Genomic DNA, 19,320 nt, shown 5'->3' on the forward strand with positions numbered 1-19,320 from the left:
CTTTCTTTCTTTCTTTTTTTGGATTTATGCAATATTTTCTCAAACCCGAAAACATGTTTTTTGGTATATTTAGTTACTATGACGAAATCCTCTACCTTCTTAAATGACTCAAAACATGATCTTGATCAACCATAACAAAATACTTTGGCCTTCAACAGATTGAGAACATGTAGTTGAACCAATCAAACTCGCTTTTAATAGAATCAATGATATTAAGAATTTTAACAAGTTCTAGTTAACGATCCAAAGCAATGACTTATCGACTAAGACTTTAGCCGGTCTTTGTTCCCTAGTTTCTCAATTATTGATGTTAGTGCTATAATTTTGAAAGCAAGCTGTAATATATATTGAAGACTTTTCCTGGTCAGTAGTCTTTGTTTATGCATTTATTATTTTGAAGCATTACTAGCTGACAGTCCACGCATTGCAGCGGGATAATGTTGTTGTGAAGGCAGGTAATGATCGATGATATGACAAAAGTTCGTATGCTTCCAAAAATCATAGCCAGTTCAATTTCCACCCTCAATTCACCTCCACAACTTTTCATTATAGTAACAAGGATACTAATCAAAATTTTCATGGAATAAATTACTAATATTCATGTATAGAAGTTGGCTAAGAAAACACTTAAATTGGGTTGTTGATACTGCAGCAACATCAAAGGAACAGATAGAAGGGACATGTAGTAACCATCACATAACAGATAGATCATAGAAGGGACTATATTACTAAAAAACAAGGGAAAAAAATCAATGGACTGGAACCTTCAAATGGGCAGCAGATTTTTCTTTATTGCTGAAAGCTTGATTTTAGCCGACAACAAACTCAACACCGGTCTGAACACACAGCCGAGCTTTTTTAGACAAAGTTTGGGATCTAACTACTGCTACGGCTTGTCTAAGAATCACATCAACAACACCGACATAAACACCAAGAAACATAAGCCTAAACAACAGATAAACACCACACCTGGGAAAAAAAAAGTGAGACAAATTAAACAGAGCGTAAGCGTCTGATATTAGGACAACAGAGGATAAACATAGCACGCAATAATATTGGAAAACCAATCCAGAAATATTAAATGAAATATAATGCACTCAATTGAACCAAATGAAATTGGTCGAGTTCAAGTAGTAAGAGTAAATACTTACTGCACATGATCTACGAGGTGGAAAAAATTTGATTCTTGTTCCAAACTATTTTAGAGAAAGGAGAAACAAAAGTTAAATCGTTTTTTTTCATATTCCTTTACTTGGTATTAATTCATCAGAAACCCGAACGGACATGTAGCAAATCATTTATCGAAATCCATCACAGAACATATAGATAGAAGGGCCTAAATTACTAAAAATCAATGAAAAAAAAATAAAGGGATGGAATTGGAACCTTCAAATGGGCAGCAGATTTGTCTTTATTGGTGAAAGCTCGATTTCAGCCAACAATATACTCAGCACTGGTCTGAACACATGGGATCTCCTCTGGGTTCCTTTAAAATCACCAACAACAAAATCAAAATTTCAGGCCTCAATAATCTCTAACAGGGAAAAAAACAAAGAAACAAATGGAGGTTGGGATGAGAACAGATAAAAAGAAAAGTAGGTCACAGAATGCCCAATATCTAGCATTATACCCTTTCACGATTATGAACATGGCATTCTTAATTTATAAGCAAATATGCTGATCAACAAATAATAGGTGCCTATTAATCAATAGGCTGCGATAGGCATGCCAAATCACGAAGTGGACCAAGTTACTTTTGCAATCACACCAGGTTATCATGGTTGCTTAACAGAAATTAGAGAGTGCAATTCCTAATTGTGTTAAAAAGCAAATCATGCAGAAAAATGCCTATCTCATTGTGATTCATGTAATATATACTTGGTAATAGTCAACCACAAACTGTAATTATTATTAATACGCACCATTAACGGATGAAAATATGCGTGAATAACCAAATTCTGTTTAGCCTCATTAACTTTACAGAAATGGCTGAAAAAAGTAGGGAATTAAAATTTCGCAAAAAAAAGGGAGTCAAAAAGCTGAGAGAGAATTGTAAAAGTCACACATCTAAAGATGTGGGCACTCATGCCTTGTTTATAAGGCTAAGCCCACCTCTTACCACCATCAAGGCCTTTTCCTAGGCTTGAGTGGGTCGGGCCTAGCCCACCTTCTTGGGTCTAAGGAGAAACAAAGTCGTGCGGGTCCGACGTATCCACATGAATCGGAAAGCGGACAATATTGTTGGTGTGTATGGGGGTGTGGATTTACAACAAAATTAGATAACACCCCCAATACTTTCCATAAATCTTAAACTAACCATTCTAGATAGACTATCGAGCATATAAGAGAACAGGGAAAAATAAAAAGCATAAAAACGTAACAAATCAAACCAAACCATCAAAGGAAAAGCAGGAAAAGGCTGCACAAACAACAAAGAAAATGAGATGAACAAACCCAAAACCCAACAAACAACAAATCAGGGACCAAAAAAAAAGAAGAAAAGTTAAATTAAAGCACAAATATAGGAAAAACTGGCACAGACCCAAAAAAACAACAAAGAATAGGGAGAAAAAAAAAAACCACAAACCTCCAGCACACTCCTCTGAATCGGAAACACCAACGACAGATCACAGCGAGAGCAGATAAAAACTGCATGGGGAGAAAAAAAAATACATAGCAGAGCATGCCCCAAATAGTTAGAAGACAGGAGTAACATCAAAGCAAAATGAAAATGCCCACATAACATTAGGAACAAAATAACATAAATCAACAGAGTGCAAGCCCTTGTAAGAATAGTTGCATGAGAACAAGCCTTGATCACAACCCTTGAGAATCTCACAAGAAATCACACCATTGTTCACTCAATAATGATCTCACAAAACTCTCCTCACTTTGTTTTCCATCTCTCTTTAAAACCCTAGAAAGAACCCTCTCAAAACAAAGATTTTATATTAATAAAAAATCCTGAAATCTGCGACTGACGTCCGAGCAGCTTGTGGTATGTCCGAATAGCTCATGTTCTGCGCCCACAGCTTTGCTTGGCAAATGGGTTTCGTTGGGATGGAAGGAGCCGCGAAAAGTTGGGTTCAGGACTCGGAACACACATGATTCGGAGAAAGTATGTCGAGAGGCATTGGGTGCGTTTGGTTTTTTGTTTGCACCTACCAAACACACCGCTTTTGACTTAAACGGGCCGTGTTGAAGTAACAAATTATTTGGTCGAGCGATGCGTTATGATATCATCACACCGCGGCGAGTTCGAAACTGAAGTTGCAGGGAATTGATTTCACTCACAATTTAACGCAGTTGACCACATTTTCGGCATCAGAAATCAGGTTTTGAATATTGTTTTTTGCCTGTCTAGAACATAACCTGTAATCATAGATGTGAAAGTTACAAAATCGGCGATTGGGCTTTCTCTAAATATCTTTGATGCATCTGCTACATGGCCACATTTGCCATATGCATTGATGAGGCTATTCACAACATAGCTGTCAAATTCAAAACCTGATTTCTGAGCAAGTGCATGAACTTGCAGACAAACACTGATAGCCTGCAAGCTGCCTACGGATTTAAGGACAGTTGATAAAGTTATCTGGTTGAATACCACTCCTCCCCAGTGCATCCAAGGAAAAAGTATAACGGCTTCCATGTCTGCTCCATTAAATGAATGCCATTAAATGAATGCCCAGAGATCACAGCATTCCATGTAATTAAGTCATTCTCTGGCATTAACTTAAACACCATTCTCACATCATCCATCAAATGACAATTTGAATACATATCTATAAGTCCCATGCCGACAAAAGAATCTGACTTGGCATCCATCTTGATTAAGCATGAGTGCAACTGTCTACCCAATTTCTTGAGACCCATTCCAGCACAAGCTTTAAGAGTACTTGATACATAATCCTTACCTATTCATTCGCCAAAAAGATTGTAGAGCCGACTCATATCGCTCTTGATGACCACAACCAGCAATTAGCATTCCAAGAAACAATGTCAGGTTTTGTGTTTTTTTGAAAGTATTGAGTTTAGGGTTGTTTTGATTGAACAAGTTAGTTATCTTTTAGTTACAACATCAGCGAGAGAAAACAGAAGACACTGGACAAAAGAAGAAAAAATACAAAGCATCACATTTGCGAGATGCACAAAGTATGTTCTAGCAGCTTAGGTTCCCAAAAAGCAGAATTTCAATATACCGAACTCTAAACACAATCGTGGAAAGGAAATTAGCAAGTATATATATGTTTTAATTGATAGCACTCTTGGCTGAAAACAATCTCTCCATGCTTAAGCCATAGCATTCTATCATTGTAACAATCGATTGAGTTATTTCTATTTACCCCCAAAAGAAGACTACCCTGATTACAGAAGACAAGTGCATTGCAAAAAGAAACAAAAAATTGAAGTACACTAGTAAGAGACATGACAGTGGTTGTTTAGGATCTAGGAGACTCCATGGTGATGATGATCTCATGACAAAACTAAATGCAGAACAAAAGACAAATTTCTTACAGCAATAAAATTTTTGCTTTTAGTGTGGTACTGTGAACAGCAATAACTGGGGTTTAAAATTAGCTAATGGCCACCGAATTGATAGAAATTGTGTAAACCATAGCCGCATTTAGAACAGCATAAGAAGGGAAAGACGAAATGATACTGAGTTCATTGGACCCAATCATATACAGTGAGACATGATACCTGGTCATCAGAGGAACCCTGCCACATCTATGACTGGAGTGAACTCTCTTTGGGAAGCAGTTCTGGCAGTATAAGCACAAATTTGAACAGTAAAGAAGACCGGAAGAATTCCATAAATAAATAGGAATTCGAAGAAGAAGAAAAAAAACACAAGCAACTGTAACAAGAAGAGGAAGAAATTAAGAACCTTCTCAATGTAAAGACAGGGAACGCAGTGACCAGAAAGAGAGTGTAGAAAAAATAGAAGCAATTGTAGAGAATAGAGGCAATATTTGGTGTGTATGTATATTGATCAAACATTACAATTACAACCTCATATATATAGGGATCAAACATTACACCCTAAGACAAATGTTCCATAATTTGAGGAGCAAATTATTCCATAATTTGAGGAGCAAATTATGCCATAATTTGAGGAACAAATTATGCCATAATTTGAGGATTTAATGTCAATACTCCCCCTCAAGCTGGATCAAGAGGATTGATTGAGCCAAGCTTGGACAATAATAGGTGAAAATGACCAGAAGACAGAACCTTTGTAAAAACATCAGCAAGTTGATCATGGCTTCGAGTGTAAACTGTTTGAATAACTTGATTCTGAACTTGATGACGAATAAAATGACAATCAACTTCAATATGTTTTGTGCGTTCATGAAACACGGGATTAACAGCAATATGCATAGCAGCCTGATTATCACAAAAGAGAGTCATAGGAAGACTAATTGGAAAACCCAAATCTGCGAGCAAACTCTTAAGCCATATTAGTTCACATGCACTGGATGCCATTGCACGATATTCAGCTTCAGCACTAGAAAGAGCAACCACATGTTGTTTTTTGCTACGCCAAGAAACAAGATTTTCACCAACAAACATACAATAGCCAGAAGTGGACTTTCGATCAAGGGCATTTCCAGCCCAATCAGAATCACTATATCCTGTAATCCGTAAGTGACCGTGCTTAGCTAGAACTATGCCACGACCAATAGAACCCTTGAGATAACGTAAGATTCGTTTGACAATGCCCAAATGGAAAAGAGTAGGAGCGTGCATGAACTGGCTAACAAGACTTACACCATAAGCAATGTCAGGTCGAGTAATAGTGAGATAAATGAGCTTACCAACCAGCCTTTGGTAATCACTAACTCCTTGTAAAGGTTCACTGGCTGTATCAAGATTTAATTTGCTATCCAGTGGAGTGGATGCTGGTTTTGAATTCATCATTTCAGTTTCCTCTAGCAAATCAAGAATATACTTCCTTTGATTTAGAAATAAACCTTTGCTGGAAACTGCCATTTCAATGCCAAGAAAGTAATTTAAGGAACCAAGATCCTTAATAGGAAATCGAGATCGAAGAGTGGTTTTGAGTTGAGAAATAGCATCAATACTATTCCCAGCAATAATAAGATCATCAACATAAATTAGGACCACCACTATAGTATTGGAAGAATGACGAATGAACAAGGAAGAATCAGCTGTACTGCGAGAGAAACCAACCTCTTGAAGAACGGTACTTAACTTGGCGTGCCAAGCACGCGGAGATTGTTTCAACCCATAGATTGATTTGTGTAGGTGACAAACCAAAGAATAATCCGAACTCTGTGGATGTCCTGGAGGTAGTTTCATATAGACTTCTTCTTCAAGATCCCCATGAAGGAAAGCATTTTTGACGTCCATTTGACTCATAGACCATCCACAATTTACGGCAACTGAGAGGAGAGTACGCACTGTATTCATCTTAGCAACAGGAGCAAAGGTCTCTTTGTAATCTACACCAAAGGTTTGAGTAAATCCCTGGGCCACAAGGCGAGCTTTATGTCTGTCAATGGTGCCATCCGAGTGAAATTTAGTTTTATATACCCAGCGGCTCCCCACTGGTTGTTTTCCAGGAGGAAGTTTAACAACACTCCAAGTCTGATTTTCAGCAAGAGCTTGAAGCTCTTCACCCATAGCTTGTCGCCATATTTCCTGAGAATTTGCTTCCTTGAAATTCTTAGGTTCATGAACAGTAGAAATAGCGGTGAGAAATGCCACATGAGCTGAGGAAAGACGATGATAAGTGACATACTTGGAGAGAGGATGACAAGCAGAAAAAGTGACATAATCTTGAAGTTTTGTTGGAGGGACGCGGTTTCGAGTAGGATTCCGTCGAACCAATGACGGTGAAACCTCATGATTATTAGTGGAAGCAAGTACATGCACATCTTGGAGATTCTCGGGCTGTTCGGCTGGAGGATTTTCAACCAAATTTTCAGCTAGCACATTTGGAAGGAGTTCAGCTTGTCCAGTTGGAGGATTTTCAGCGGCCTGGTGCGGAACAAACTCAGCAATATTAGGCTTGTGAGGAACCCCTTCAGAAATAATCTCGGATATAGGCAAGGGAAACACTTCCTCTAAATCATCTTGAGAATTTGTATAATAAGGTGTTGCTTCTTCAAACATAACATCTCTAGAGACAAATAATCTTCGAGAATCAGGATGATAACATTTATACCCTTTCTGGGTCGAAGAATACCCCAGAAAAATACACTTAGCAGCTCGGGCATCAAGCTTATCACGATGAGCTGCTTGTATATGCACAAAGCAAGTGCAACCAAATACTTTCAAGTGAGACACGTCAATAGTTTTCTCCTGCAAAACTTCAAGGGGAGATTTAAAAGACAACACTCGGCTCGGAAGCCGATTAATGATATATGAACTGCTGCTAATACTCTATAAGACCAAAAAACTTTTGGAACATGCATGTGAAGCATCAAAGCACGAGTTTTTTCCAACAAGTCTCTATTTTTGCGTTCTGCTACTCCGTTCTGTTGAGGAGTACCAACACAACTAGTCTGATGCACAATGCCATGAGAATATAAATACTGTGTCATATTTTTAGACATGAATTCTGTGCCATTATCAGAACAAAGTGTTTGAATTTTAGAGGAAAATTGAGTCTGAACAAGCATATGAAAATCTTTGAAGATATTCATAACTTCACTTTTTGATCTCAACAAGTACACCCAAGTAACACGTGAGAAATCATCAATAAATGTAACAAAGTATTTAAAACCGTCAATTGATTCAAGAGTAGGTCCCCAAACATCGTAGTGAACAAGTTCAAACATTCTAGTAGTTCTAGAAGAAGAAGACACAAAAGGTAATCTAGTAGATTTTGACAAATGACAAATTTCACAAGAAAAATAATTGGTATCAACATTTGGCAACAATTTAGTGAGAATATTATCTGAAGGATGTGCTAAACGTTGATGCCAGAGAACATGATCTGCCGAGGAAGAAGGAAAAAACGAGACTTGAGTACTTTTGCTAGGTTGAAAATTTCCTGAGATGTAGTAGAGACCTTGTAGAAAAAATCCTCTACCAATGATCTTCTTGGTGACAAGATCTTGAAAAAGTACCTCATGAGGAAGAAATATAACACAGCAATTTAAAGCTTGAGTGAGTTTTCTAACCGAAAGTAACTTGACTGGAAAAGATGGAACATATAAAGCTATTGAAGTCACATCTTTAGACAACAATTTAAGTTTACCTTCACCAAGAACAGGAACACCATTGCCATTGGCAATTGACACATGGGATGGAGTAGAAAATTTTTTGAAATCAGACAAATTGGTTAATTTATTTGTCATATGATTGGTGGCACCAGAATCAACAATCCAAAAATCATGCACGGTATTAAATTCTATAGCAGTAGAGAATGCACTGAAAATACCTTCAAAGTTGTCATTGGATTGATGTCCCGAGTTTGATAAGAACCCAGCAAACTTACCAAGGAGGGTTGTGGAATTAGAGTGTCCTATACCAGAAGCTCCATGTATTGAATTTGAGGTGTAATTTACTCTTCCCTTCTCCTGAAGATAGGTTGCAAACTCATTTATAAGGGAAATTGAATTTGAGGTGTAATTTACCATATCTCCCTGTAATGTTTCTACAACATGACCTGCTTCGATACCATGTAGAAAAATAGGAGCAATTGTAGAGAAGAATAGAGGCAATATTTGGTGTGTATGTATATTGATCAAACATTACAATTACAACCTCATATATATAGGGATCAAACATTACACCCTAAGACAAATGTTCCATCATTTGAGGAGCAAATTATGGGACAAAGGTTCCATAATTTGAGGAGCAAATTATGGGACAAATGTTCTATAATTTGAAAAGCAAATTATTCCATAATTTGAGGAGTAAATTATGCCATAATTTGAGGAACAAATTATGCCATAATTTGAGAATTTAATGTCAATAGAGAGTACGTTCCTTCCGCCAAGAACAAACTCTGCGACCAAAGCCCTCACATCTTCTGTAAGAATTCGCGAACTCGTACAATAAGTTCAAACTCGGTTTCACTATCGCGCTTAATTTTTAGTCTTAAGTCTTCATTTATGTCTTCGTACCAAATTTCCTTAAAGCATACGATATGTGGGGTTCACATTAGTTGAATAAAAGAACACGTACAAGTAAGTCTATGATTTAAATGTAACAACTACTCCCCAAAAATCCTCCTATTTGACTTCGTAAAATCATCACTCCAAACTTCTCAAGATTCAACTTTTTCATCTGCAACTCTTTTTTTAATATTTTTTCCATGATCATGGTCCAAATTGTATGATTCCGGCAACAAACAATCAATAGAGAAATGCAAAACTAAAAAATTACGTCTCATCTTACTTATTTTATTTCTTCGTGCTCAACAAATCTTCCTTAAACCAACCAGTTTGTGTCTTTCATTTGTATCAAAACACATGGCAGAAACATTTCTATTCAGTATTGCAGAAAATGTTTTGGGAAAGATAGGCTCTCTTGCCCATGAAGAAATATGTTTGGCATGGGGTGTAGAGAGCAATATGAAAAAGCTTGTTGAGAACTTATTATCCATCAAAGCTGTTCTCCTGGATGCCGAGGAGAAGAAGGCACATAACCACGAGCTGCGTATCTGGCTTGGGAGGCTTAAGGATTTCCTCTATGATGCCGAAGACGTGATGGATGAGTTTAATTATCAAGGGCTTCGCAAGCAAGTGGTGAAAGAGTATGGAACCATACAAACCAAGGTACGCAGATTATTCTTTCCAAGCTCAAATCCACTTGCATTCCGTTTCAAAATAGGTCATAAGATTAAGAAGCTTAAGGGGAGACTAGATGATATAGCAGCTCAGAAGTCTAAATTCCATCTTACAGAGCTAGTTACTTATGGCATGGGGGGGCACAGAGAAAGGGAGATGACTGATTCCTTTGCGCGAGCATCAAATATTATTGGAAGAGATGCTGATAAGGAAAAACTCATGGAGTTTCTATTGAAATCAGATGATCAAGCTGCAGGTATAATCTCTGTTATCCCTATTGTTGGAATAGGAGGGTTGGGAAAGACTACTCTAGCTAAGATGTTATACAATGATAAGAGAGTAGATGCACATTTTCAACTGAAAATGTGGGCGTGTGTCCCTGAGGATGAATTTGACAAGAAGAAGATACTAGTAAAAATGCTCAAGTCCTTAACTGATCAAGATGTTAGTAACTTGGATACTGACCAGTTACAAGTTCGCATTCGAGATCAACTAAACGGAAAGAAATTTTTACTTGTCTTGGACGATGTGTCGATAGTCGAACGTATTCGCAGTAAATGGGTTGAGCTGAAAGAATTGTTGGAAGTAGCTGCCGTTGGAAGTCAAGTCATTGTAACAACACGTAATCATAGAGTGTCCGAAATGCTGGGTACTACTGAAGGATACATGTTAAAAGGTCTTCCACAAGAGGATTGTTTGTGTTTATTGAAAAAATGGGCGTTCAAAGAAGGAGAAGAGGAGCGCTACCCGTACCTCCTTGAAATTGGGGAGGACATTGTGAAGAAATGTGGAGGGCTTCCTTTGGCAGTGAGGACCATAGGGACCCTGCTCTACTCGAAGAATGAAGAACGGTCCTGGAAATCCATAAGAAATGATGAGATATGGAAACTAAAACAGGATGAAGGGGATATTTTACCTGCACTAAGACTGACTTATGATCAAATGCCATCTCAATTGAAGCAATGTTTCGCTATTTGTTCCGTCTTTCCAAAAGATTATTTGTTCGACAGTTTTTTTTTGGTTCAGTTTTGGATGGCAAACGGTCTACTTCAATCCCCAGATGGAAACCAGGAACCTGAATATCTTGGCTTCCAATATGTTAAGGAGTTATACTCAAGATCATTCTTTCAGGATTTTGAGGATTGTGGTTATTTTTACGTGTTTACAATGCATGATTTGGTACACGATCTTGCACTCTTGGTTGCTCAAAATGAGTGCTCAACTGTCAATTTTCAAACCAAGAGTATACCTGAAGGTGTACGCCATCTTTCAATCTCCGATACAGAAGCTTTATTTGGTGAAGGGGTTCCATGTCTTCCACAAAATCCAAGAAATGTGAGGAGTATTCTTTTCCCATTTGGAGAAGCAACCGTTACAAGTGAATCCTCCATTGATGCATGCATCTCTAAGTTCAGGTTTCTAAGGTCGTTGGATCTAAGTTATTCATCATTTGAGTTGTTGCCCAGCTCTATTGGTGACCTGAAACATCTGAGATCTCTTCTCTTGCGCTTCAATCGTAGATTAAAGAAAATGTCCAACTCAATCTGCAAGCTCCACAATCTACAAACTCTACTCGTACATGGATGCGTAGAACTTGAGGATCTGCCAAGAGATATTCGGAACATGATCAGCCTGAGAAATCTGCATATCACCACGAAACAGAAGAGTTTAACAGTGAATGGAATTGGGTGCCTAAAATCTCTCAGAACTCTGGCTCTGTCCAGATGCACCAATCTTGAATCCCTCTTTGAACCAACAGTACACTTCCCTTTGAGAGTATTGTACATCGACTCTTGTCCTAACTTGGTGTCTTTGTCACACATTCTGAGGAACCTAACTGCATTAGATACATTGATTATTCGGCAATGTATGCACATGGATTTAATGGATGAGATGGAAGACGGTGGTCAAAATTTGAAACTTCAGTTGCTAGTGCTAGCTGGTTTGCCACAATTGACTATGTTGCCAAGATGGCTTCAAGGGTCTTCGGAGACTTTGGAATACTTGTGTGTTGGATCTTCTCCCAATTTTTCATCCTTGCCTGAGTGGCTGCACAACTTCAAATCACTCAAAACGATTGCAGTCGCAGACTGTCCTAGCTTATTGTCTCTACCAGACTCCTTTGGTTGTCTCACAAACCTTAAGGAATTGAAGATTCTAAATTCTCCACAACTAAGTGAAAGATTCCAGCCAGAAATAGGTGAGGAGTGGCCAAAGATTGCCCCTGTCCCACACATCTATATAGACCCAGATATTGGTAAGAACCCTACTGACTTTTATCTTCTTCGTTACGGTTAGTTGATCAGTTGCTCAGGCAGCATCACGTAGGATCAAGGATCGTAGTCTTGCAGTCTCACAAGAAGGTCTGCACGTCGCTGCCAAAGATGTTTGGTATAATAGAGAAGCTAGCTTTGATGGTGTTCTACCGATCGATCTCCCCTAAAAATGTCTTCTTCTAGTTCTGTAGTTTTGAGTGTTTTCTTTTGATTATATCTCAATCAAAGGAAGCCCTATATTGTGACAATGTGCTTTCTTCAAAATAAAACATGTTGGATTCTTCCATCTCTTGAGCTTTAAGGGTGCAAACGAGTTTAGCGGAGCGAGCTTTACCATGTTCAAGCCTGGTTTGTTTGTTGAAAAAATTATTGAGCTTGAGCCATTTATTAAAACAACTCAAGAATCTTGTTCAAGCTTGTTTGTTAAGCTTATCAAGTGAGTGACAAATATGCCGAGTAGTTTGACACATTTCGATTTGCCTAATTATAGTTGAAGAGAGTTGGCCGATTCAGGTACCAGAGTGCATGGATTTACTACGTATTTGTCAAGCGTTCCTTATACGGTTGTCAAATGGGATCGAGGAATGGATGACCTTAATTTTTAGTCTTGGTCTTTTTCATTTGTCTTTATACCAAACTAGAGCAAGGACTAAGACCTTTCGTAGTCTTCAATACGCATTACAGAAATGCTATTTTCTCCAAACAACGAATATCTTTTTTTTGATGGAGCAAGGATTTGGTCATTGACTCATTGACTTTTCTTTCTTTCTTTTCTTTTCTTTTTTTTGAATTTAAGCAATATTTTCTCAAACCCAAGAACACGTTTTTTAGTATATTTAGTTAATATGGCATGATCAAATCCTGTACCTTTTTAGATGTTTGATCTTGATCATACATAACAAAATACTTTAGCAATCGACAGTTTAAGAACATGTAGTTGAACCAATCAAACTCTCTTTTAATAGAATCAATGATATTAAGAATTTTAACAAGTTCTAATTAACGATCCAAAGCAATGACTTATCGACTAAGACTTTAGGCTGGTCTTTGTTCCCTAGTTTCTCAATTATTGATGTTAGTGCTCTAATTTTGAAAGCAAACTGTAGTATATATTGAAGACTTTTCCTGGTCAGTAGTATTTGTTTATGCATTTATTATTTTGAAGTATTACTAGCTGACAATCTGCTCATTGCAGCGGGATAATGTTGTTGTGAAGGCAGGTAATGATCGATGATATCACAAAAGTTTGTATGCTTCCAAAAATCACAGCCAGTTCAATTTCCATCCAAAATTCACTTCTACAACTTTTCATTACAGTTTCCTTAATAAGGATACTAATCAAAATTTTCATGGAATAAATTACTAATATTCATGTATAGAAGTTGGCTAAGAAAGCACTTAAATTGGGTTGCTGATACTGCAACAACATCAAAGGAACAGATAGAAGGGACATGTAGTAACCACTACATAACAGATAGAAGGGACTATATTACTAAAAATCAAGGGAAAAAATCAATGGACTAGAACCTTCAAATGGGCAGCAGATTTTTCTTTATTGGTGAAAGCTCGATTTCAGCCGACAACAAACTCAGCACCGGTCTGAACACACAGGATCTCCTCTGGATTTCTTTAAAATCACCAACAAAAATCTACATACGGCAATGGTCCGTCAAAGAAAACATCCCATCAAAATGGACATAAGTAATGATCAAAAATCATGAAAGCAATATAAGTATGATGAAGGGAAACAACACTGATTTGAGTAAAAAAAACCTAAAAAAACACAATTAAAACCTGGATAGACACGTATGAAGAATATGAGACACAACTTACATAGTCAAGAGCAAACCCATAAAAACTAAAGCACACCGAAAAGATAGATGACCCAGAATTAAGTGATAACCTAGATAAGCAACTCAAAGGGAGAGAAAAGAGACAGAAAAATTGCAAGAAACCAAAGATTTAATTCAAAGTTTTTCAAAGTTAAATGCAATGAACATGCATAATCATCGGAGTTCGAATCAAACAAATACAACAACTGGAGAAGATCCAAAGAACTGTAAGAAATCAATAACAGAGCAGAGAAACATATGAAATGGACGCTAGACACTTTAAAATTCAATAATCATTCTCATCCAAATTATCTAAGCAAAATATGTGGAGGAACCTCACCAAAATCGTCCAGAATAAAAAATAGAAGCATGGCATGAGAAGTCAGAGACACATCTACATAGCGAGAAAGGGGACAATAATGAAGAAAAAATACCTGTAGGCCGTAGCCAGCAATCCAGCAGCTTCAAATCCAAGGCTCCAAAGCAACCCTTGGAAAGAAAATTAAGGAAAAAAAACTCTCAACATACTAAAATTAACTCACAATGAATGCATACCATTGTCAAGCAACGGCCAACGACAATATTCTCTTATATGTAAACCAACATTCTCACTGTTTCACTTTCTATCATTACAGGGCCCAATCATGCTAGCTAGGCGTCATGCCTAACACATGCAAGTCGATGGTTGATTTCTGGAAATCGAAGCATATCTCTGCTTAACTCCCTCATTGTTGACAACAGGGACTTTCTTTGACAGACATTCTGTTAGAATTCAATGCCATCAAACACAAAAAATTACTTAATGTCATCGAACATGCAGAAAAAAATTCAATTTTCATACAACTATATCAGCAAGAGAAATAACATGATCTTAGGGAATATAGATTCAATGTGGAGTCTATGTTTACTAATACACTGCACAATAATAAACTCAATGCAAGTCTGTAAAAAAATTCATCTTTATGCGAATATATATGAAGTTACAGAGTAACCTGAGAGAGTAACCAAAAAGAGGGCAAATACAGTATAAAAAGTAAACATGTGATGGAAAATAAAAAATTTAACACATAATATTTCTTCAAAATAATATTAGAACAAAACCCCCATGTGCAGCCCACAGCGAAGCATTCTATATGACCCAAAACATTTAAAACATGTAGCCTTCTCGAATCTCGTTGGTCAGTTGATCTCTCACCTATAAAAGTTCTGTTTATGGCAAGAACGCTAAAAAGAATTTGCAAAGATTGAATTGTCACAACTCTTACAGATACAACATAAAAGGCAATATTTTATGAGTCAATGACCATTCTATAATTAATCCAATTCAATACTTAGGCTAAGAAATCCATTTTAATACTATGACTGCCTAAACAACAGATAAAAACCGCACCTGGAAAAAAAAAGTGAGACAAAGTAAACAGAGCCTAAGCGTCCGATAATAGGACAACAGAGCATAAACATGGCATGCAATAATATTGGAAAACCAATCCAGAAATATTAAATGAAATATAATGCACTCAATTGAACCAAATGAAATTGGTCGAGTTCAAGTAGTAAGAGTAAATACTTACTGCACATGATCTATGAGGTGGAAAAAATTTGACTTTTGTTCCAAACTATTTTAGAGAAAGGAGAAACAAAAGTTAAATCGTTTTGTTTTCATATTCCTTTACTTGGTATTAATTCATCAGAAACCCAAACGGACATGTAGCAAATCATCAATTGAAATCCATCACAGAACATATAGATAGAAGGGCCTAAATTACTAAAAATCAATGAAAAAATAAAGGGGATGGAATTGGAACCTTCAAATGGGCAGCAGATTTGTCTTTATTGGTGAAAGCTCGATTTCAGCTGACAATATACTCAGCACCGGTCTGAACACATGGGATCTCCTCTGGGTTCCTTTAAAATCACCAACAAAAAATCAAAAATTTCAGGCCTACATAATCTCTAACAGGGGAAAAAACACAAAGAAACAAATGGAGGTTGGGATGAGAATAGATAAAAAGAAAAGTAGGTCACAGAATGCCCAATATCTAGCATTATACCCTTTCACGAGCATTCTTAATTTATAAGCAAATATGCTGATCAACAAATAATAGGTGCCTATTAATCAATAGGCTGCGATAGGCATGCCAAATCATGAAGTGGACCAAGTTACTTTTGCAATCACACCAGGTTATCAAGGTGGCTTAACAGAAATTAGAGAGTGCAATGCTTAATTGTGTTAAAAAGCAAATCATGCAGAAAAATGCCTATCTCATTGTGGTTCATGTAACATATACTTGGTAATAGTCAACCACAAACTATAATTATTATTAATATGCACCATTAACGGATGGAAATATGCGTGAATAACCAAATTCTGTGTGAAAAGAGAGTCAAAAGGCTGAGAGAGAAATAGATAACAGCCCCAATACTTTCCATATATCTTAAACTAACCATTCTAGATAGACCATCGAGCATATAAGAGGACAGGGAAAAATAAAAAAATTATAAAAACGTAACAAATCAAACCAAACCATCAAAGGAAAAGTAGGAAAAGGCTGCACAAACAACAAAGAAAATGAGATGAACAAACCCAAACCCAACAAACAACAAAACAGTGACAAAAAAAAAGAAGAAAAGTTAAATTAAAGCATAAATATAGGAAAACCTGGCACAGACCCAAAAAAACAACAAAGAATATGGAAGAAAAAAAAAACCACAAACCTCCAGCACACTCCTCTGAGTCGGAAACACCAACGACAGATCACAGCGAGAGCAGATAAAAACTGCGTGGGGAGAAAAAAAATACATAGCAGAGTGTGCCCCAAATAGTTAGAAGACAGGAGTAACATCAAAGCAAAATGAAAATGTCCACATAACATTAGGAACAAAATAACATAAATCAACAGAGTGCAAGCCCTTGTAAGAATAGTTGCATGAGAACAAGCCTTGATCACAACCCTTGAGAATCTCACAAGAAACCACACCATTGTTCACTCAATAATGATCTCACAAACTCTCCTCACTATGTTTTCCGTCTGTCTTTAAAACCCTAGAAAGAACCCTCACAAAACAAAGACCTTATATTAATAAAAAATCCTGAAATCTGCGACTGATATCCGAGCAGCTTGTGGTATGTCCGAATAGCTCATGTTCTGCGCCCACAGCTTTGCTTGGCAAATGGGTATCGTTGGGATGGAAGGAGCTGCGAAAAGTTGGGTTCAGGATTTGGAACACATGATTCGGAGAAAGTATGTCGAGAGGCATTGGGTGCGTTTGGTTTTTTGTTTGCACCTACCAAACACACCGCTTTTGACTTAAACACGCCGTGTTGAAGTAACAAATTATTTGGTCGAGCGATGCGTTATGGTATCATCACACCGCGGTGAGTTCGAAACTGAAGTTGCGGGGAATTGATTTCACTCGCAAGTTAACACACCACATTTTCGGCGTCAGAAATCAGGTTTGAATATTGTTTTTTGCCTGTCTTGAACATAACCTGTAATCATAGATGTGAAAGTTACAAAATCGGCGATAGGGCTTTCTCTAAATATCTTTGATGCATCTTCTACATGGCCACATTTACCATGCATCGATGAGGCTATTTACCACATAGCTGTCAAATTCAAAACCTGATTTCTGAGCAAGTGCATGAACTTGCAGACAAACACCTATAGCCTGCAAGCTGGCTACGGATTTAAGGACAGTTGAATACCACTCCTCCCCGGTGCATCAAAGGAAAAAGTATAACGGCTTCCATGTCTTCTCCATTAAATGAATGCCCAGAGATCACAGCATTCCATGTAATTAAGTCATTCTCTGGCATTAACTTAAACACCATTCTCACATCATCCATCAAATGACAATTTGAATACATATCTGTAAGTCCCACGCCGACAAAAGAATCTGACTTGGCATCTATCTTGATTAAGCATGAGTGCAACTGTCTACCCAATTTCTTGAGACCCATTCCAGCACAAGCTTTAAGAGTACTTGATACATAATCCTGACCAATTCATTCGCCGAAAAAAATTTAGAGCCGACTCATATCGCTCTTGATGACCACAACCAGCAATTAGCATTCCAAGAAACAATGTCAGGTTTTGTGTTTTTTTGAAAGTATTGAGTTTAGGGTTGTTTTGATTGAACAAGCTAGTTATCTTTTAGTTACAACATCAGCGAGAGAAAACAGAAGACTCTGGACAAAAGAAGAAAAAATACAAAGCATCACATTTGCAAGATGCACAATGTATGTTCTAGCAGCTTAGGTTCCCAAAAAGCAGAATTTCAATATACCGAACTCTAAACACAATCGTGGAAAGGAAATTAGCAAGTATATAAATGTTTTAATTGATAGCACTCTTGGCTGAAAACAGTCTCTCCATGCTTAAGCCATAGCATTCTATCATTGTAACAATCGATTGAGTTATTTCTATTTACCCCCAAAAGAAGACTACCCTGATTACAGAAGACAAGTGCATTGCAAAAAGAAACAACAAATTGAAATACACTAGTAAGAGACATGACAGTGGTTGTTTAGGATCTAGGAGACTACATGGTGATGATGATCTCATGACAAAACTAAATGCAGATCAAAAGACAAAATTCCTACAGCAATAAAATTTTTGCTTTTAGTGTGGTACTGGGAACAACAATAACAGGGGTTTAAAATTAGCTAATGGCCACCGAATTAATACAAATTGTGTAAACCATAGCCGCATTTAGAACAGCATAGGAAGGGAAAGACGAACTGATGCTAAGTTCATTGAACCCAATCATATACAGTGAGACATGATACCTGGTCATCAGAGGAACCCTGCCACATCTATGACTGGAGTGAACTCTCTTTGGGAAGCAGTTCTGGCAGTATAAGCACAAACTTGAACAGTAAAGAAGACCAGAAAAATTCCATAAATAAATAGGAATTCCAAGAAGAAAAAAAACACAAGCAACTGTAACAAGAAGAGGAAGAAATTAAGAACCTTCTCAATGTAAAGACAGGGAACGCAGTGACCAAAAACAGAGTACGTTCCTTCCGCCAAGAACGAACTCTGCGACCAAAGCCCTGGCATCTTCTGTAAGAATTCACGACCTCGTACAATAAATTCAAACTCGGTTTCACTACTATATCAGATTCTTCCAAACAAATTCAATCTAACTCGACATTCCAATAATCAATTGAATAAAATCATAAAGAAAAATCAATGAAGAACAGAGAAGCTGTTGGTCCTTATGTTGATAGCGTGGATAGAAGATGCAGCTAAGAGCAGAGAAATCACAGTCGGCAGAGGAGAGCGCAGTGAATCTGTGCATGTACGCGCGATTTGGAGCCTAGCAGGCTCTTGCCTGTGTTTTGAATTTTGATCACACTGGAAGGAAAACGACGCCGTTTAATTTTTTAAAAAATTTACCAGTTTTATGAGTGTTTTCGGTACATCACCTCTGACCGAT

At 37.3% G+C, this 19,320-nt stretch overlaps 1 protein-coding gene and 2 long non-coding RNA genes across 6 annotated transcripts; 1 reads left to right on the top strand and 2 right to left on the bottom strand.

Annotated features, from left to right (window-relative positions):
- Nucleotides 1-3,359: 3,359 nt before the first annotated feature.
- Nucleotides 3,360-4,935, bottom strand: LOC119988958. Of its 3 annotated transcripts, none has more exons than XR_005465701.1 (4): nt 4,705-4,880; nt 3,851-3,917; nt 3,508-3,560; nt 3,360-3,372 (listed from the first exon to the last, which is right to left on the bottom strand). It is a non-coding gene; the product is annotated as an uncharacterized LOC119988958 (long non-coding RNA). The 3 variants fall into 3 exon arrangements; XR_005465700.1 differs by lacking the exon at nt 3,360-3,372 and adding an exon at nt 4,892-4,935 and having other exon boundaries at nt 3,488-3,560; nt 4,705-4,766; XR_005465699.1 differs by lacking the exon at nt 3,360-3,372 and having other exon boundaries at nt 3,488-3,560; nt 4,705-4,877.
- Nucleotides 4,936-9,452: 4,517 nt separating this feature from the next.
- On the top strand, nt 9,453-12,213 carry LOC119987740 (disease resistance protein RGA2-like). Its single transcript, XM_038832661.1, has 2 exons — nt 9,453-12,027; nt 12,077-12,213. Exons 1-2 carry the CDS (start codon nt 9,453-9,455, stop codon nt 12,211-12,213), a joined length of 2,712 nt encoding a protein of 903 aa, XP_038688589.1.
- Nucleotides 12,214-13,356: 1,143 nt separating this feature from the next.
- Nucleotides 13,357-19,291, bottom strand: LOC119988957. Of its 2 annotated transcripts, XR_005465698.1 has the most exons (3): nt 18,852-19,291; nt 18,668-18,729; nt 13,357-13,695 (listed from the first exon to the last, which is right to left on the bottom strand). It is a non-coding gene; the product is annotated as an uncharacterized LOC119988957 (long non-coding RNA). The 2 variants fall into 2 exon arrangements; XR_005465697.1 differs by having other exon boundaries at nt 18,668-19,291.
- Nucleotides 19,292-19,320: the final 29 nt, after the last annotated feature.

The sequence above is a fragment of the Tripterygium wilfordii genome, chromosome 21, assembly GCF_013401445.1.
Source record: "Tripterygium wilfordii isolate XIE 37 chromosome 21, ASM1340144v1, whole genome shotgun sequence".
Lineage (NCBI taxonomy): Eukaryota > Viridiplantae > Streptophyta > Magnoliopsida > Celastrales > Celastraceae > Tripterygium > Tripterygium wilfordii.